The sequence below is a fragment of the Mesoplodon densirostris genome, chromosome 1 (genome assembly GCF_025265405.1).
Source record: "Mesoplodon densirostris isolate mMesDen1 chromosome 1, mMesDen1 primary haplotype, whole genome shotgun sequence".
Lineage (NCBI taxonomy): Eukaryota > Metazoa > Chordata > Mammalia > Artiodactyla > Ziphiidae > Mesoplodon > Mesoplodon densirostris.
In genome coordinates this window covers 75,481,243-75,498,220 of record NC_082661.1, presented here as the reverse complement: position 1 = coordinate 75,498,220, position 16,978 = coordinate 75,481,243, and the positions used below count along the sequence as shown (strand labels likewise).

General features: G+C 46.6%; 1 protein-coding gene across 4 annotated transcripts in view; it reads left to right on the top strand.

The window, feature by feature from the left end:
• The first annotated feature begins 15,196 nt into the window (after nucleotides 1-15,196).
• The window catches only part of LEF1 (lymphoid enhancer binding factor 1), a 121,589-nt gene continuing 119,807 nt past the window's right edge, over nucleotides 15,197-16,978 (top strand). For 2 of the 4 annotated variants that reach the window (XM_060104744.1, XM_060104751.1), the window contains exon 1: nucleotides 15,198-16,634. In XM_060104744.1, the coding sequence (XP_059960727.1) occupies nucleotides 16,422-16,634 (213 nt within the window). In that variant the 5' untranslated portion in view covers nucleotides 15,198-16,421. Of the gene's footprint in view, nucleotides 16,635-16,978 lie in introns of all 4 variants that reach the window. The other 2 variants (XM_060104759.1, XM_060104734.1) reach the window with 2 other exon arrangements.

Here is a 16,978-nt window from a genome sequence, read left to right as displayed (position 1 = left end):
GGGTGAGCGGGGATCATGTAGGGTCTTGCAGAACTTGTGAAACTGTGAACTACTGGAGAGTTCTGTGCAAGGAAAGACCTGAACTGACTCAGGTTTAAAAGGATCCTCCTGGCAGCTTTGCAGACAACAGGCAGAGACAGGGAGACCAGTTGGGAGGCTGTTGTCAAAATCCAGATGAAAGATGATGGCAACTTGAACCAGGTTGGTGAGAAGTAGTTGGTTCTGGCTATATTTTATAAGTAAAGGCTTTGTAGATAGATTAGATATGGGAACATAAGAGACATATCATGGTGAAGAATGGCTGTAAGGCTTTTGGCATGAGCAGCAAAAAAAACAGAGCTATCATTTCCTGAGAGAGAGAAGACTATGGAGGAGCAGATTTGGGGAAAGATCAGAAGTTGGATTTTGAACACGTGAAGTTTCAGACACCTATCAGACATCCAAACGGAGGGTCTGCAGGCAGTCGGAGCAAGTCTGTACGTCAGGGGTTAGGTCTAGGCCAGGGATATGACTCTGGGAGTTGCTGGCATCTACAGTGTATTTAAAGGCCTGAGACTGGATGAGGTTAACAAGGGAATAAATTACATAGAAGAGGAGGGGCTAAGAGGCTGAGCCACAGGGGCACACTCCACCAGCTAGAGATCAGGGAGAATATGGGGAACAAGCAGAGGAGACTGAGGGGTGGCCCAGGAGACCAGGAAAGAACAGGAAGCTCATGGCATCCTAGAGGCAAGTGAAGAAAGTGTTTGAAGACAGAGTAATCAACTGTGTCAAACGCTGATGGTGGATCAAACAAGGAGATTGAGAACCAACCATCAGATTTCGCGGTTTTGGTGAAGAGCTGGGGCCAAGAGCACGTCTGCAGTGTGTTCGAGAGAGAGGGGTAAAGAGGAATGTACTTACATTTGCCACCCTCTTTGTGTCGGTGATTTTAGCACTGTTTGGAACCAAAAGAAATGTCTGATTTTTTTCCCCCAACAAAATTAAGTATAATTGAATATTAGCTCTGCTCAATTTAATTTAAACTGACTAGTTCAGGTTAAAAAAACAGCTTTTTCTTTTACAGCGGGGTGTTTTGCCTAAGATATTTAATAATTGGTTTAACTTTCTGCTTTAATTTTTACATGAACAAAATATTGGCTACATCCTATAATATGTGTGGTATATCTGGTAGGTATTCTGCATAGGTAGTCTCCGTATAGTAAGTGACCTGTTGTATATAATTTACATAAGTCAGTAAATATGTATCTCCTTCTGTTCCCAACTGGTGAGGCACCAATAATCTAGAAGATAGGAAAAAGAAGACAGTAAGAAGAAAAAGGAAAGCAAGCAATACTTCTGAATTATCTCCTACCTGTTGATGGAGTTAGTTCCATTTAAATCTAGTATCGACAGAAGGGATGAACACAAAGTCACATTCATCAGTGTTCACAGCATCAGAGGCTGGAAGCACAATTACTGACTCATGCACAATGTAAATGACCAAAATAAAAAGAGAAATTGCTCTTTCCTTTTAAATTAAATCTGTGACATGTTGATCTGAATACAATCCTGAGTTTTTAACTATATAAATTAGTCATAATGTCTGCAGTATCATTTCTATTTGATTGTAAATTCTTCTTTTATCTTACTGAGACTAGAAGAAACTTCAAGAAAATAGGACCTCACTCATCCCCTGGTTAACTAGAAGTGAAAGCAGTTTTACTCAAAGGATCCTAGTCCCAGGCTATAAATGTAATTATTGTTGTTTTCTTTATTTCTTTTTCTTTTATTTCCTTCAATAAAAAAGGAGCAGAATGCCATTTGCAGCAACATGGATGGACCTAGAGATTGTCATACTGAGTGAAGTAAGTCAGACAGACAAAGAGAAATATCGTATGATATTGCTTATGTGCGGAACCTAAAAAGAAATGATACAGATGAATGTATTCACAAAACAGAAATGGACTCACAGACTTAGAGAATGACCTTATGGTTACCACGGGTGGAAGGGTAAAGGGAAGGGATAGTTAGGAAGTTTGGGATGGACATGTACACACTGCTATATTTAAAAAGGATAACCAACAAGGACCTACTGTAGAGCACACGGAACTCTGTTCAGTGTTATGTGGCAGCCTGGATGGGAGGGGAGTCTGGGGGAGAATGGATACATGTATACGTATGGCTGAGTTGCTTTGCTGTGCACCTGAAACTATCACAACATTAATCGGCCATATTGCATTATAAAATAAAAAGTTAAAAAAAAAAAAAGGAGCAGAAAGAGACAGTATAGCTGAAATAGAGTTACTTCCATAAATTGTTTCTTCCACAGTGCTGGAAACCCTAAGATAACAGTCCTGTATTCAAATGTGAGAGGCAGAAAATGTAATTTACTTCAAGCATTATGTGAAACAGAATAGATTTTTTAAAAAATAGACCATAGTAAGTGAAATACTCACAGTAACTAATATACAACGTCCATTTGATTTTCAACCTTTTTTCATATTTAGTAATCAAAAAATAGACATAATGATGATATTCATTTAAAGATCATTTTTGCTGTTGCTATTGTTGGAATAATGAATATAATTAATTATAGGGCATTAACTCTTGCATGGAAAATAAACAAACAAAAAAATACCCACTTTGGTTTACAAATGAAGGGGAGAGACAAAAGAAAGTATTTAGGCTATTAAGTAAACTTCCTCTCGCTTATTTTTCTCAGATTATAATTTTTACTGTTTCTCTCTGTCCAACTGGCCTTCTCATAGAAATGAATCTTTTTTATTATCTTAATTTTCAGCTCACTTATAATTTCTTACCTACCTAGCCACTATGCAAAGGTGTTTTCTTACATAAGTGACTCTTTCTGGTGACCAACTGACCACCTTGGGCACCAAATCACCCTTCCTATCAGTTCTTAATTCCCTTCATGTTCAGGGGTCGAACTATGAAATTCTCATAGCTCACCAGTGGAAACAGTTTGTCAAGCGATTTCACAGCCCACATGCTGCAGGGCCCATGAAGAAAGCGGGACAGATGAAAGGCATGCACGGGCAAGACAGCAGCTCCGGAATGTCCTGCAGTCTATACCTGGAGCAAATCCTGAATGTCGTTTACACGTTATTGTTTTTATTTCCTTCACAGCATGCTGTGTCTCCTTGGACTACCAGGATAGTAACCCAAAAAGTTCTGACACTTAGCTAGGAAATCGTCTGACATGAACCCTACTGCAGTTCATTCCACAGCCCTCTTTTAGGACAGTTCTGACCTGTTTACTGATTGGATTGTTCTGGCATGGGTGTTTGAACCTATATTTAAGTTGATGGAATTTTCCCCTTCCTGGAAGTCCAGGTTTATCTTCATGTTAGAGAAAGAAAGACAGAGACAGAGAAGACAAAAATGTCAACTATTTTACAATAAGGGGAACATCAGTCTACATCCCCTCTCTATATTTTAACACTTCCCGTAAGAGAAATCCAGGAAATGTGCTTTTTTTCCCCCCAATGAGTACAATTTTGTGCCAAGAGACCCTCCTGTTTGCTGTGCTCAACTGCATGTATCCAGTGGACTAGATCAGAGGCCAGAGGAATGCTAAGCTCAGCAGGCATGTGCTGGGGGCACGCTTAATCTGCTGTATTGCTCTGCTGTGTCTCTACACCCACCAAAGATCCTCACATTCCCAAGTCGCCGGGATGCGGCTGCCTCTGGAAATCACCCCATCACTTCCTTCTCATCTTACCTCCACGGTCTTCTCCCCCAAACATCCGTGTCTAGAGCACCCGAGACTTCTGACTGTTGTGTCTGTTGGGACCACAAACATCATTGCATCCATTACACTGGAAAACAATTTGCAATACAAATATTTCAGTGAATTCACTTGGTCAGTGTTTCAATTCAGCATTTCAATAGTCGACCAAATACTATGAGTTCCATTTCTTCCCTTCCTATAAAGTACATTTTTAGCACATTTTCTGGAAGGCATATTGATTTATTTTAATATTTATTTCTTTATTTAATTTTTGGCTGCATTTGGGTCTTAGTTGTGGCACACGGGCTTTTTGTTGTGGTGCGCGGGCTCCAGAGCACATGGGTTCTGTAGTTGTGGCACGTACCCCGCGGCACATGGGACCTTAGTTCCCCAACGAAGGATCGAACCCGCGTCCCCTGCATTGGAAGGCAGATTATTAAACACTGGACCACCAGGGAAGTCCTGGAAAGGCATATTTCAACCTGACAAGTTTTTCAAATGGAGGAATTAAATCATAGAGTTTAGGGAAAATGTGCAAGGCAGTAAAAACACACGACATGTCACGAAAAATGTAGCTTAAAAAGTTGCTTTAAAGTAAGTTCATCCCATATTTCTGGGGATCTCTGCGATGATTGAAATGCTCTGTATCTTGATTGGAGTGATGATTTCACAAGTGTATATATTTAATAAAACTCATTGAATTGTACACTTAAGACCTGTGCATTTCACTGTTTAAACTTTATCTTAAAAATTAAAAAGCCCACCCTTTCTGATTGCTATAAGTGATCAGAGCCCCTTTGTATTAACTTCCACATACCTACCAGTTGGCCCTGAAACTGCTTCTGCTATGATGCAGTGGCTCCAACACTACCACTTCTGTCTCATCCTCTTCTTTTCCTTGGTGATTTACTTTCTTTTCTTTTCCTTTCTTTTTTGTTATTATTGCCAAATTCCCTAGGGTCAGCTCTTCTATTTTTAAAATCTTTGTTTACATTTTAACATTTTTCATCTTCCTCATTTACTAATATTGAGTCACTGCATATAAATGTTTTTAAAGGCACAAAGAAGAAGATAAAAATCACCCATGTCTCCACTATTCAAGGAAAAATACTGTCAGTATTTTATGTCTACACTTCTGGGTATATTCAATAGATACTGACTGAGTGCTCACTTTGTGGCAGGGCTTGTCCCAGGCACCAGGTATGCTGTGGTAAGCAAGACAGTGCCCAGCCCTCACAGAGCTTGCACGCTGATAAATGATATGTACAGAGGGATTTTTTTAAATGAGGCACAATTGTACTTATTCCTTTATGATCTGCTTTTTCCACTTAGCAATTTATCACTAATATATCTGCAAGTGAATAAAAATTGTTTGACATCATTTTCATAGCTGCATAGTGCTCCCCGGTACAGCTATATTAGAATTTATTAACTAAATCCTCTAGTAGTTCAACAACTAGAACTTTCAAAGTTATAACCTACATTCCTATAAACATCTTGTTAAGAGTCTTTTGAAGATATCTTTCATGATCTTCTTGCTGGCAAAATAATTTTGGGAATCATTGTTAAGGTAATTGTTTTCCTTTAAACACCCTCCACTTTAGTGGTGGCATAAGCTTGATCCTTAATTCTCTGTACTTTTGATGAAAGACGCTATAGGTCATTTTCAAAGTCACAGTAAAGGATGACATCTTCATGTACTTATATCCAAGTAATGCCTTTCTACTATAAAGGTATATCAAGGCGTTGGAGGTAGATACCTCACCAGAAGCTTCTTTACCCATTTCTTCCAGGAAATTATCCTGGTCTCTTTATTGCATCAGGGCTTAAATGGGCAGATTGGGTGGAGTGATTTTTGCAACTATAAAGCATTTGCCTAAGCCTAAGGCTAATGCCTTATGAAGGTATCTTGGTTGAAAACTCCGGGCACAGGACAGAGGGAGATTTACTATCTGGCCCATGTGTGGCCAAGAAGCAATTGAGGAAGTAAAACTGAAAATGAAGTCTGGGTGGGAGTGGGAGCTCTGCACATTATTTATTTCCTGACGAAACTTTGATCCTAGAGAACATGGAGCTTAGCAGTTTTGCAGGGGAGGAGAAAGTCATTCTTGAAAACATAATACAGGAAATCTTCAACTTACATATTTCCCAAGGTTCAATAGTAAATCTATTATTTAGAATGTAGAAAAATACTCAAAGAAACAATTCAGCAACACACTTGAACCACTTTTCATTGAGCCCCTCTTACGTGCAAAGAACTGTTTACAGTACACTTAAGATGACGACCACCATCTCAAGCTAGTGCACACACTTATCTCACCCTCCCATGAAGGTGAAAGCCTATATGTGCCATGAAAAAAGTGTATAACAACATATTATCATCATATTCTTTGATACATTTTTGATCACCTACTGTTTTGAGGGAACTGTGCAAGGTATGTGGGGTTGGGGGGGGATACAAAGACGATCTGGACAAAACGTATCATTAAAGGGTGGATGGACTATAGCTGCCATCGTGTTACTGCAGATGTGCTGCTGAGCCCTCCAGATAGGGCTAGCCTAACCTGAGAGCGCTGTCAGTGGACCACATGCCAGATTGGAAAAACTTAATATGAAATAAAGATCTTTTATTAATAAATTTTGATAATGATTACAAGTTGAAACGGTAATATTTTGGATATGTGGGTTAAATAAAATATACTATTAAAATTAATTTTACGTGTTTCTAGCTTCCTAATTTCATTTAAACTTAAGTCGCATTATACTTGTATTGGCAGTGCGGATCTACACAATTATACTTACTACCTACTCAGTGCTTATACTATATTCCAGGTAACTTTATACCAAATATATGTGATCTTCCACAGGGAAGTATTACAGACGAGGAAACTGAGGGTTCAGAGTCTATATTAATTCCTTACTCAACACACACCTAGTATATTTTCTGGGCACCTAGGGCTGTTGTAGGCAGCGGGGATACAGCAAAACAAAGTCCCTACTCTCATGGAACTTATGTTCTAGTGGGAGAGAAAGGTAATACGTATAAAAAATATGTCAGGCAGTGAGAGTGCGGAAAGATGAAGCCTGTAAAAGATGGAGTGCCCAGAACTGGGGTGAGGTGGGAGTGGGCTGTTTTTTAGATAACAAGGTCTGAGAAGGAGTTGTGGTCTGAGTAGAAACATGAAGTGAAAAAGTGAGTCCTGCGAATATCGACCTGGCCAGGAGCTTCTGGGCAGAAGCGACAGGTAAATGACCAAGGGGTGTGTGTGTGTGCACTCTATACCCTGGAGGAAGAGCAGGAGAGTCAGTGGTGGTAGAGGGCAGTGAACGAGGAGTAGAAGAAGTCAGGAGCCAGCTCACATAGCGACTTGGAAGCCACCACGACTAGGAAATGTTCGAGGATGGCTTTGGCTGCTCTGTGACGCGTGGGCTGCTGTGGGGCATGTATGGAACCCAGCAACAGTGGAAGCCAGAGACCAGTTAGAAGGCAGTAGTGCAAGAGAGATCTTAAGAGGCCTGTCTGACTCAGCCACTGGAGATTTGCTGTTCCTGCAATACAAAGTAAAATAATCTAAAAATTATCCAGAGAATCTGAACAGCAAAGGTCAAATATCTGGATAATTTAAGCCTCAAAATATATTTTGAGTCTGTAGAGTTATCTGAATTGGCAGTCAAAAATCACTGTCAAACTTCATAGGAGAGTAATTTATCTCTGTTCTTTGCTTTCTGCCAATTGAGCCTAAGGAAAGCGAACTTGAGATCTGTAATTGGCAGAATGGGATGGCAGGACCTTTAAGTAAGATTCAGATCAAGCAAATTAGCTTTGTTTTTGCCAAAGAAAAGTATTTCGTTGAGTCAGATTACAATTTTGTAGCCTAAACTATCTGTGCTGGCTCTGTCTACCTTCTGAACTACTCTCATAATTGCTAATTCTGAGTTTAATTTAAGCATAGCTGCACACTCAAGAGAGAGTTAAGGAAAGAACTATAAGCTGTGTCTTGGATAAATGTATAAATTAGTCTGGGTAACTCTGCACAATCAGTCTGTTTTTCTGGACAGAAGTACTTCAAATAAAGAAAGCACCTGCAAGGTCAAATGTTATGTAGGCCAAGTACTTCCTCCTCTAAGAGGTAAATGAAGGTGTAAAGTAGGTAACCAGTTTCAAATGAAAACAAATAAAAATCCATCACAAGGAACCCCAAAAGTCATGTCTTGATAAAAAGGAGGCTCAATCCTGACCCTCCTGGTTGGTGTATTTACTTTGATGGAACTCACTGGAAAATTGTTCAGCTCCATGCTTCTCTGTGCCTGTGGAGCTGTGTTTTCTGGGCATTGGATGTAGTTCCTGTCAGTCAGGCACTTTCCTGGAGCACTAAAATGTACAGATTACACACATCAAAGGCAGGCTGTAACCACTGTAGCTGAAATTTACACAAATCTACGCTGCGAGTAACTGGATAAACAATGAGACTAATGACCTTGCTCTGCATTAATCTCCATATGGCTCTGTTGGTACTGCTCCTGCCTTCAGGCAAGAAGGTTGTGGCTTTGGCTTCTAGCCTCAAACCAGGGATTAGGCGCTGGCCCAGTGCTGACAAGAGCCGGGAGCCCTGCTCCTACAGCCCAGGGAGCCTGAGAAGACTACACAGGCCATCCATCTTAAGAGGTACATTTACCATGATTCAAGAAACACCCCTATTACCATATTCACTGAGGAAACAAATTTATAAAAGTAAGAAAATCCTTTAGCCACGCACCCCCTTCAGAGAATTTATTTACTTCCAGAGGGCCCCAGGTTTTCCCTGAGTATTTTCAGGGCCTCCCTACTGTCCCCCCAAAATAAGACAGAACCCTTGGTGCCTTGGCCCATGTCCCTCTTTCAGCCAAGAATAAATTTCAAAATGGCTACGTCTATAAAGAAGAGTGAAAGGAAGGACTGAAGTTGACCAGTGAACTTGTTCAGCATTCATGTCTCATCTGGGACTTTGGGGAAAAGCTATGTTAAAACGGGAAGGTTTCCCTCTCCTAAGTGCCCCCCACCCCGCCTCCACATTGCTAGAGAGTCCCTTCAACACTGTTTGTGAAATCTGCTTGTTGCTGCTAGCAGAGACGGTGGGAGGAGCTGGAACATCTCGGGAGGATCCTGTACCTGGGCAGCCTTGGGCCACAGTAACAGGGAACTGGAACACGGGACACCACCCTTACTCCTGCTTTCATCACTCTGTATGCAGGTCACAGTGAAAAGTTTATACTGGGAGGTGGGGCCCACGAAATGACTCCGTCCACGGGGTTACCTTAGGTTAGAAAGGGTCATGCATGAAGCACACTCAGCTAAATGCCCAAAGTGCTACACATATGGCTCTCCTGTCACTTCACAGCCAGCCCGAGCCATAATCTTTATTGCCCTGTAAACTTGAGATGCCTCCATCTAAGATATGTAATCACATTCTGTTCTGAAACATAAGTGCTGGTGTCCCAAGGAACACCTCTAATACACCTTTCCAGTCACTCTCATTGTGTCTGTATTTCTGTTGTTGTTTTTGAGTATTTTCCCCATATACATGTTGCTCCTTTCACAGGCCACCGTGTTACCCAGGCTATTAGCAGAGTTACCGGGAGCTGTGCCAAATGCCTCACAAAAATATCCCACACGCAGTGCCATTTTTCCTCAGCAATTTATCAATGCATTAAGAGTCCATCATACACATGAGGAAGAGTTAAGGCACATTCCCTCTCTTCCTGGAGTGTTCTTTCTGCCATCACACTCACTCTGGGGATAACAAACGCCAAGGTGATTTTGGTGCCTTTGTAACTCAACAGTGGATGTCTGAGTGTGAAACCATTGCCATTTGCTCCTGTGGTAAAGATTCCTAGTGCTTTAGAAGTTTTTTGTTCAAAATTTACAGGTCTCCTTAAGAATCATCTTTGCTTCATACCCACATTTGTACATATTTTTACATGCATGATCTCACTGAATTATTACAACAGTCTTGTTAAGTAGGCTCTTAGTATACCTATTTTGCAGAAAGGAAACAGTTCTGGACAAGGTTAAATGGTTTGCCTGAGGTCACCACAGCATGAGAGTAAGTGATGGCGCCCACCTTCAACGCAGGATTTCCGACCCTTTGCACTACGCTATTGCAAAGCTGTCTCTTTATAACGGTTACTTCTGAAACAACAGAACATTGCTGAAAAAGTCTATTCAAGAAGAGGCCTTAGAGGGTGTTTTTTTGTTTTTGTTTTTGCGTTTTTGCCATAAAGACAGGACACTTCTGGCTAGTCAGCGAGTCAGAAAAGCTTTCCAAAGTCGGTCAATAACAGGATTTCAAATCATAGAGACCAGCCGTGATTAGTGAGTGCTTTGGTAAGGAAAACTACGTGGCACACCGTACGGTGTGTAGAAAAAGCAGCACTCTGCACAACGAACGTGTGCACACGTGTGTGTCCACGTTCTCTTCCCAAATGTGGCCGCAGAATAAAGTGTGAAACATACTGAAATAAAACAATATTTATGGCTGAAGAAATTCGGATTCACATAACGGTAATTACGAACAAGATATTTTCCGTAATAAAATTACTGCAAAACAAAATCCGGAGAAACTGTTTCCCTATGTCCTCTTTATTCTACTCCATGTGCTCAACAATGGTTGCGGGAAAGAAAGAGTACAGGAAGCAGAGGCAGAACGAGAGTCCTAGCGAGACGGCCTCTGTTGAGGGTTGGTTTTGCTTTAGAAACTGGAATGTGTCCAGGCTTGATTTTTATTTTCAATTCACATTTCAGATCCAGCTCCCCAAACTCTTTGATCTTTCTCCCTGTCTCCTTACCCGGAAGAGAACCCTTGGCCTTCTCAGCTGGGAGCTGGGAGCACACGTGGAAAGACTGGCTCGGATCCATATTCTTGCCAAATTTAGTCACACAAAGGGGCCTGCAAGGGAAAAAAGAAAGGATGAAAGCGGCAGCCGCCAAGACTTCAAAGGCTGCGCCGCCGCGCCGGGCCCTGCGCAGGCGCCGCCCTCCGCGGATATAAGGTGCGGCTCGCGCGCGCAGGCGACCTTTTTGCGCGGCCGCTCCGCGCGCGTCCACGGTCTGAGGGTGGGTGGAGGGGGACCAGCGGCGGAGGAAAAGGGCCGAAGGGTTGGCCGCGGCGTTCGCGCTACCAGCCGGCAGCCCGAGGCTGGTCCGCACGCCAAGTTGAGACGCCTCAGGAAAGTTTTCAGAAAGGAGGAAAAAGCATTTCACGTCCAGCCCACTAGGCGAGCCGTCCTGCGGCCCGCAAATGTATTCCAGCTCCCACATCCATTCCATTCCATCCCAGTCCACTCTGGGGATCTCCAGACGTAACGCCGGCTTCTCTGTGCGGGAGCCCAAGCTCCCGAGGGGGGTTGATGGGGGTTCCCGTCGCGGAGCCGAGCGGTACGGGCGCGTGGCGGGGCTCTCTCTGTCCCGTGCCCCTCCTCTAAGCCCACTCCGCGTCCGCTCGTTCCAGTCCTTGAACACCCCAACTTGCCTCCTCTCCCTCTGGGCGCCCCCGTGACGTGAGCCCTCGCCTCCAGCTTGGCAGACGGTCGACCGGCTGAGCCCACAGACTGTAGGGTGGGATGTGGCCCTCCCTCGTGGGCCGTGGGAGGGCTCCCACACCCACCCCAGCGAGACGCGGACCCCGCGCCCGGCCCGCCCGAGCGCGGGAGATGCCACCGGAGAGCTCCGTGGGCGGACCCCGCGAGGCTGCGCGGAGCTGCGGGCGCCAAGGGGCGCCGGCCCCACGGAAGCCCGGCGTCCGCAGGCGGCCGGATTTGGGAACGACATTTTCACGGTCCCCTGAGTTCTCGGTTACCCCGGCGGGTGGGGGGTTGAGTTTGTTTGTCTTAGGAGGAAGCAAGAAGAGGCGGAAGAACCCCTGGGACACAAACTGCCGTTTCCCTCGCCATCCCCCCCTCCCCTTTCCGAGAAGTCCGTTAAACTGAAGATGCCCACAGCTTTAGTCCCCTGGTGACACTGGGGTGGGAGATCGGGGGTGCCGGAGTTCCATCCCTAGAATCACATTATTCGTTTTTCTAGTCCTTCACGCTTCTCTCTCTTCCAGCATTCTCTTCCGTAGGCCCCCGCCACCTCCTTCCTCTGGGATCCCACCAAAGTTGTAGCTGGGAGAGAGTCCAGGCCACACAAAGGGGGAGACCCGGAGCCCGGGCGAGGGGTTAAGGCTGAGGAGGCGGAGAGGGCTCTGAAGGGCACCGCGCTTTTCTCTCCTCCCTGTAATTAAGGACTCAATTGAGTGTCTGTAGCTGACTCGACTCGACAGCAAAATCCGCCCCCCACCCCCGGCGGGGAGGAGGGGTCTCTGGTATTGGTGTGGGTCAACCTCCTAGTTCCCCAGTCCGCACCCGCGAGGGCTGGACCGCGTTTACCCTGCCGGTTTCGAGAATCGTCTTTGCAGCCCCCTCTGTTCCGGCGCAGGGTGGGCGCCTCGCCTGTCCACGCGCAGCGCGGGGGACGACGCCCGGCGCAGAAGGAAGTGTTGATAGAAAACAAGTCACAGTTCGCTCCCAAACTAAACCCCAACCAACCAAAGCCACCAAAAGGGGGAAAACCAACAGCAAGCCAGCCAGCCCCTAGCAATTGTTTCACGGTCGGAATTAAATCACATCAAAACGCCCCCTGAAACCCACATCCTGAAGGAGTGAACCTGCAACAGCTAACCTCCAGTCGTTCGCCCGAGTTCACACGAACAACCTGCCTCTACATCCGAGGGAAGGGGGCGGCGGGCGGCGGTGTCTCTCCCGCTCCGCACCCATCACATCCCGGACCTTGCGCCCGAAGAGGCGGTTGCATATGTTAATAGCAGCCCTCGCGCGAATTAGAAGAGACCTCTCCGTAACAGAAATGCCTTTGCCAGGAACTTCACCGAACCTGTAGGGAGGGAGGAACATCTTCCCAGGGTTACTTCCCCCCTCCTGCGTCTCCCAGCTTTTTCCCCCCGGGAGAGGCAGACTTCACGTGGAAATGTCAATCTCCCTCCCAGACAAAGCTTTAAAAAAAAAAAAAAAAAAACTTGAGTGAATGTCTTCTAGTCAAGCTCCTTTTAAGTGCACCTCGCCAGAAGATTTGCAGCAATGCTAAGGACAATCAGCCAACACCCCGCACGCCACGGGGAGAGAAAACAGCACGCACATAGAGTAAGGCGCTGGGTGATTTCGTTAGAAACAACGTTTCCAAAGGAGAGGTTTGCCGCAAAATTGAGAACGCAGCCACCTACCCTCGGCCCTTCTAGTAAACAGTTCCCACTAGTTTTTGTTCCCCAAATTCCCATCTTCTCGAGCTCCTAATCTCCAGGACACCTGGAGCTGAGTTCCAAATGACTCAGGGAGTCCAGATAATTAACATGAAGGAGTAAATGGGATTCGAATTAGTTGCAACACTTTAACGGGAGGTGGGGGATGTAGGAGTCGTCATTTAATCTCTCTTTGGCTTCCAGAAAATACCCTCTGGCCATTCTGTGTGCCCCCCGCCCCCCGACAGTTTGATGAAAAGGAACGTCTACTCTGGCTGCTTTGGTGAAACTGCATTTTCCAGTTCTTTTTCTATCGGTCAAATTGGAGTATTTTTGGGAGGACTTTTTAGTTTGTTTTCCCATATTTCTTTTAGAACAGAGGGTATAAATGTCTGACACAGCTACGTGTTCACATCTTTGAGACATTACACTCACACTGGTGCATAACTTCAAGGGAAGTTGCATAATGCTACCGACCAAAAAAAATAAAATTGGGTTTTCCCCCATCTTTTTAGTATTGCCTTACACACTGCAGCAGATTATTCTTTTTGTTGTTGTTGTTTTTCCTCTAAGGCATAGCACTGTCAGCTATTTACAGTGGATGTAATGTTTTACTCTTCCTGGCTCCCATCACTAGCCCTTTACTTTTACCCCAACCCCCCCAGATAGAATCTATCGTGTGACTACTGGCCATGCTCTATGTGACCAATTGAACCCTTTAAATGATAGTTTTAAAAATTGCTTCCTAGTGAATTCCCGTCTCTATCAAGTAATTATCAGTAAGTGAAGTTTTGAGTGTTCATTTAGAGCACTGTTAAGGTCTTTACTTATACGATGTCTAGCAGCATGCAATTTCCCCCTTAGGAAAAGAAGAGGGATCTTTGCATGACTATTCCTGTATAGTACGGCTAAAGTCTGATTCTGTAATGTTTTCCCTATTTTCAGTTTGAGGGAGATGAAGACACATTTCTTCCTGCCTCTTGTTTACTGTTCTGAGGTTTTACAGATGGCTACTGTATTGGGTATAATAATTTTGCCTGTATTTTTAACTGAGGGGGTTTAAGAGCCAAGGAATAAAATGTAATGTGTTTTCAAACTTCAGCTTCGTTTATACTGTAACTTTCACAAAGCATCTCCTTAAAAGTCCTGTCCTTGTGCAAAATGCATCAAAGAGACGGTGGAGGCTGGGGAATTTTTGAGGTTGGATTCGGATTTGCATCTTCAAGGGTCTCTTTGAGCCCGCAGTCCGAGGTGCCAGAGACTGCCCTGTCCTCCCTCCTGCTACTGGCTTCACTCTCCTGGGTCCTTTTGCCTTTTCTTCCCCCTACTTGGGTTGTTTTTTCATTCTTTATGAGGTTCCCACACATCGTGGCATGTATCTTCGAAAATCCACGAGCGACCTATAGCATAACTCTCTGCGAGCATCCCATGGTGAGGATGTAATGAAAAAGATCTTGCTTAAAAAACGATAATTAAGATCCAGTCTTCAGTTTTTCCTTCCTCCTCCTATATTTCTCGGTAAGCCTGGAGGTTTTATTTTTGCCAGCATGTGTTCCCTTGTCCTTTTACAATGTATTTAGGAAAGCCACAACTCTTTCTTGTTCTTCTTGCTTCCGTTCTGTCTTATTAGTTGAGCAATGTGTTATGTTTTCCCCTTTTCCTTCTCTGTGTCCCCGATTCCCGCCTCATCCCCTCTGTCAGAGCATCTATCAATGTGGTGTCGATCACAGCTGCGGCGGCTTCTCTTTCATCTTCTTCCCACTGGTAGAGCAAGGGAGGGAGAGAGGGAGGCGGAAAGGAGGTCGGGGAGAGACTGGCAGAGGAAGGAGGGGGGTGGGTGGGAAGGGAACAAGGAAGAGACACTTAGATGATGAAGTTAAACCGTTGGGGCAGAGTTTCTTGTCAATTTCACGCGGGCAAAGCGTCTCTCTCGTGGGTTACAAGAAGCGCCGGGTCCTTCCTGCGCTCGCCAAGTTGCCTGAATCTTTCCTCTAGGCGCGCGCGCGCGCACACACACACACACACACACACCCCAAAACCTAGGACTCGTCCTACAGGCTCTGGGAAAAAAAAAAGTCCTCAATCACCTCCTCCTTCTCGCCGTCCCCCACCTCCCCCCGCCGCACCCCCCAGCGGGCAGCCAGGGAGAGCTGGAGGCGGGGGAGGGGAAGGGGAGGAGAAGCGACGCAAGAGGGTAGCTTTTCAGCGCCGCCGAGGCGCGGGAGGAGGAGAAGCGGCGGGGAGGCGCTGCCGCTCACCTGCGGGGCAGGGCGCGGAGGAGGGACAAGCCTGCGCGCTCTCCGGCTGAGGAGCTGGGACGCGCCCGCAGCCCCACACGCGGCCAAGCTTGGGGCGTCCCCCTCCCCCGGGCCTGGCGAACCCGAGGGGTGAAGCTCTTCGCTTTGACAAGCGGTGCGGCGGAGGCGTGGAGAGCGGCGAGCAAAAGAGCGAGCGAGCCAGACTGAGGAAACTCGAGACGGGAACAAAGAGGGGTTGGGGTGTGTGTGTGTGTGTGTGTGTGGTGTGTGTGTGTGTAGTGTGTGTGTGTGTTGGCTCCAGTTCGCGGCAGAATCTTTTGGGTCCGAGGCCCCTGCTGTGACTCCCCGAGACCCAGCCGTGCCCTCCACTGCCGACTCCCTGCGCTCGCCGACACAAACTTTATTTTTGGCAAACTTCTTCTCTTTCTCTTTCCCTCCTCCTCCGCCCCCACCTTTTCCTCTGGCAGATTAAATGCTCCTGGAGAAGGAAAACCGAAGCGAAAGGGAAGGAAATAAGAAGATTTAAAACGGACATCTCCAATCCGGGTGGCTCTTTATTTTTTTTATCCTCCAGGAAGTGGACATTTCGTTATCTTCTGATTCTCTTTGCACCGCCTCTACTGGGACAAACTGAGCCGTTTTGCCTAGCTCCCTTCTTTTCTTGGAAAACAGACTCCCAGATCGGCATCTGGGAAAGCAAAGGTGGAGAGATTTGCGTAGAGACACGCCGACGGACTCTCCACTGGCCTTTGGAGAGTCAAAACTCCTCCGGAACTGGCGTCCTCCGCGCGCAGACCCCGGAGACGCTGGGGGCGTGGGGCGGCCGCACGGGCAGCCTAGCCTAGCGCGCGGCACAGACGCCCCCAGAGGCGCCAGCTGCGGCGGCCCTCGCATCCCTGTGTCTTTCGGCGTCGGGGACGGGCGCGGGCGTAGGTCTTCGCGGAGTGGGAAGGCACGGGCGGCCACCGGGGCGCGGGCGCCGCTGCAGCAGCTCCGGCTGCCGGCCGCCAGCCCGGCGCTCTCCAGCCCGGCTTCCGCCCGCTCTCCTCCCTCACGCATCCTTCCAATTCTCCTTCTCCTCCTCCCCTTTTCGTTGACCCCTTCTCTTTTCTGCTGTCGCCTGGGGTGCTCCCCCAGCGGAGCGGAGATTACAGAGTGGTCGGGATGCCCCAACTCTCCGGGGCAGGCGGCGGCGGTGGGGGGGACCCGGAACTCTGCGCCACGGACGAGATGATCCCCTTCAAAGACGAAGGCGATCCCCAGAAGGAGAAGATTTTCGCCGAGATCAGCCACCCTGAAGAGGAAGGTGATTTAGCCGACATCAAGTCTTCCTTGGTTAACGAATCCGAAATCATCCCGGCGAGCAACGGACACGAGGTGAGCGGGCCGCTGCCCCGAGCTTTGAGAGGCGTGGCGGGTCCCGGGGAAGAGCAGAGAGGGAAGAAGAGAGGGAAGGCGCTGGAGAGCCCTGGCTGAAGGGTCCCGATTAGGTCTGCAGGGTGGGGGGATGGGGGCGGGTGGCTGGGCTCCTGGTTAGTGTTCTTTCTGTGTGTGTGTGTGTGTGTGTGTGTGTGTGTGTGTGTGTGTGTGTGTGTGTGGTGTGCTGGGAAACATTCCAAGTGGATCAGTTTTGGGGTTTGGTGACTAAACCGTTGGTTTGCGGCCAGGAGAACCTGCCCTTAACCCATAATGTTTGGCCTTCGGACTTTTTAGTGGGGTTT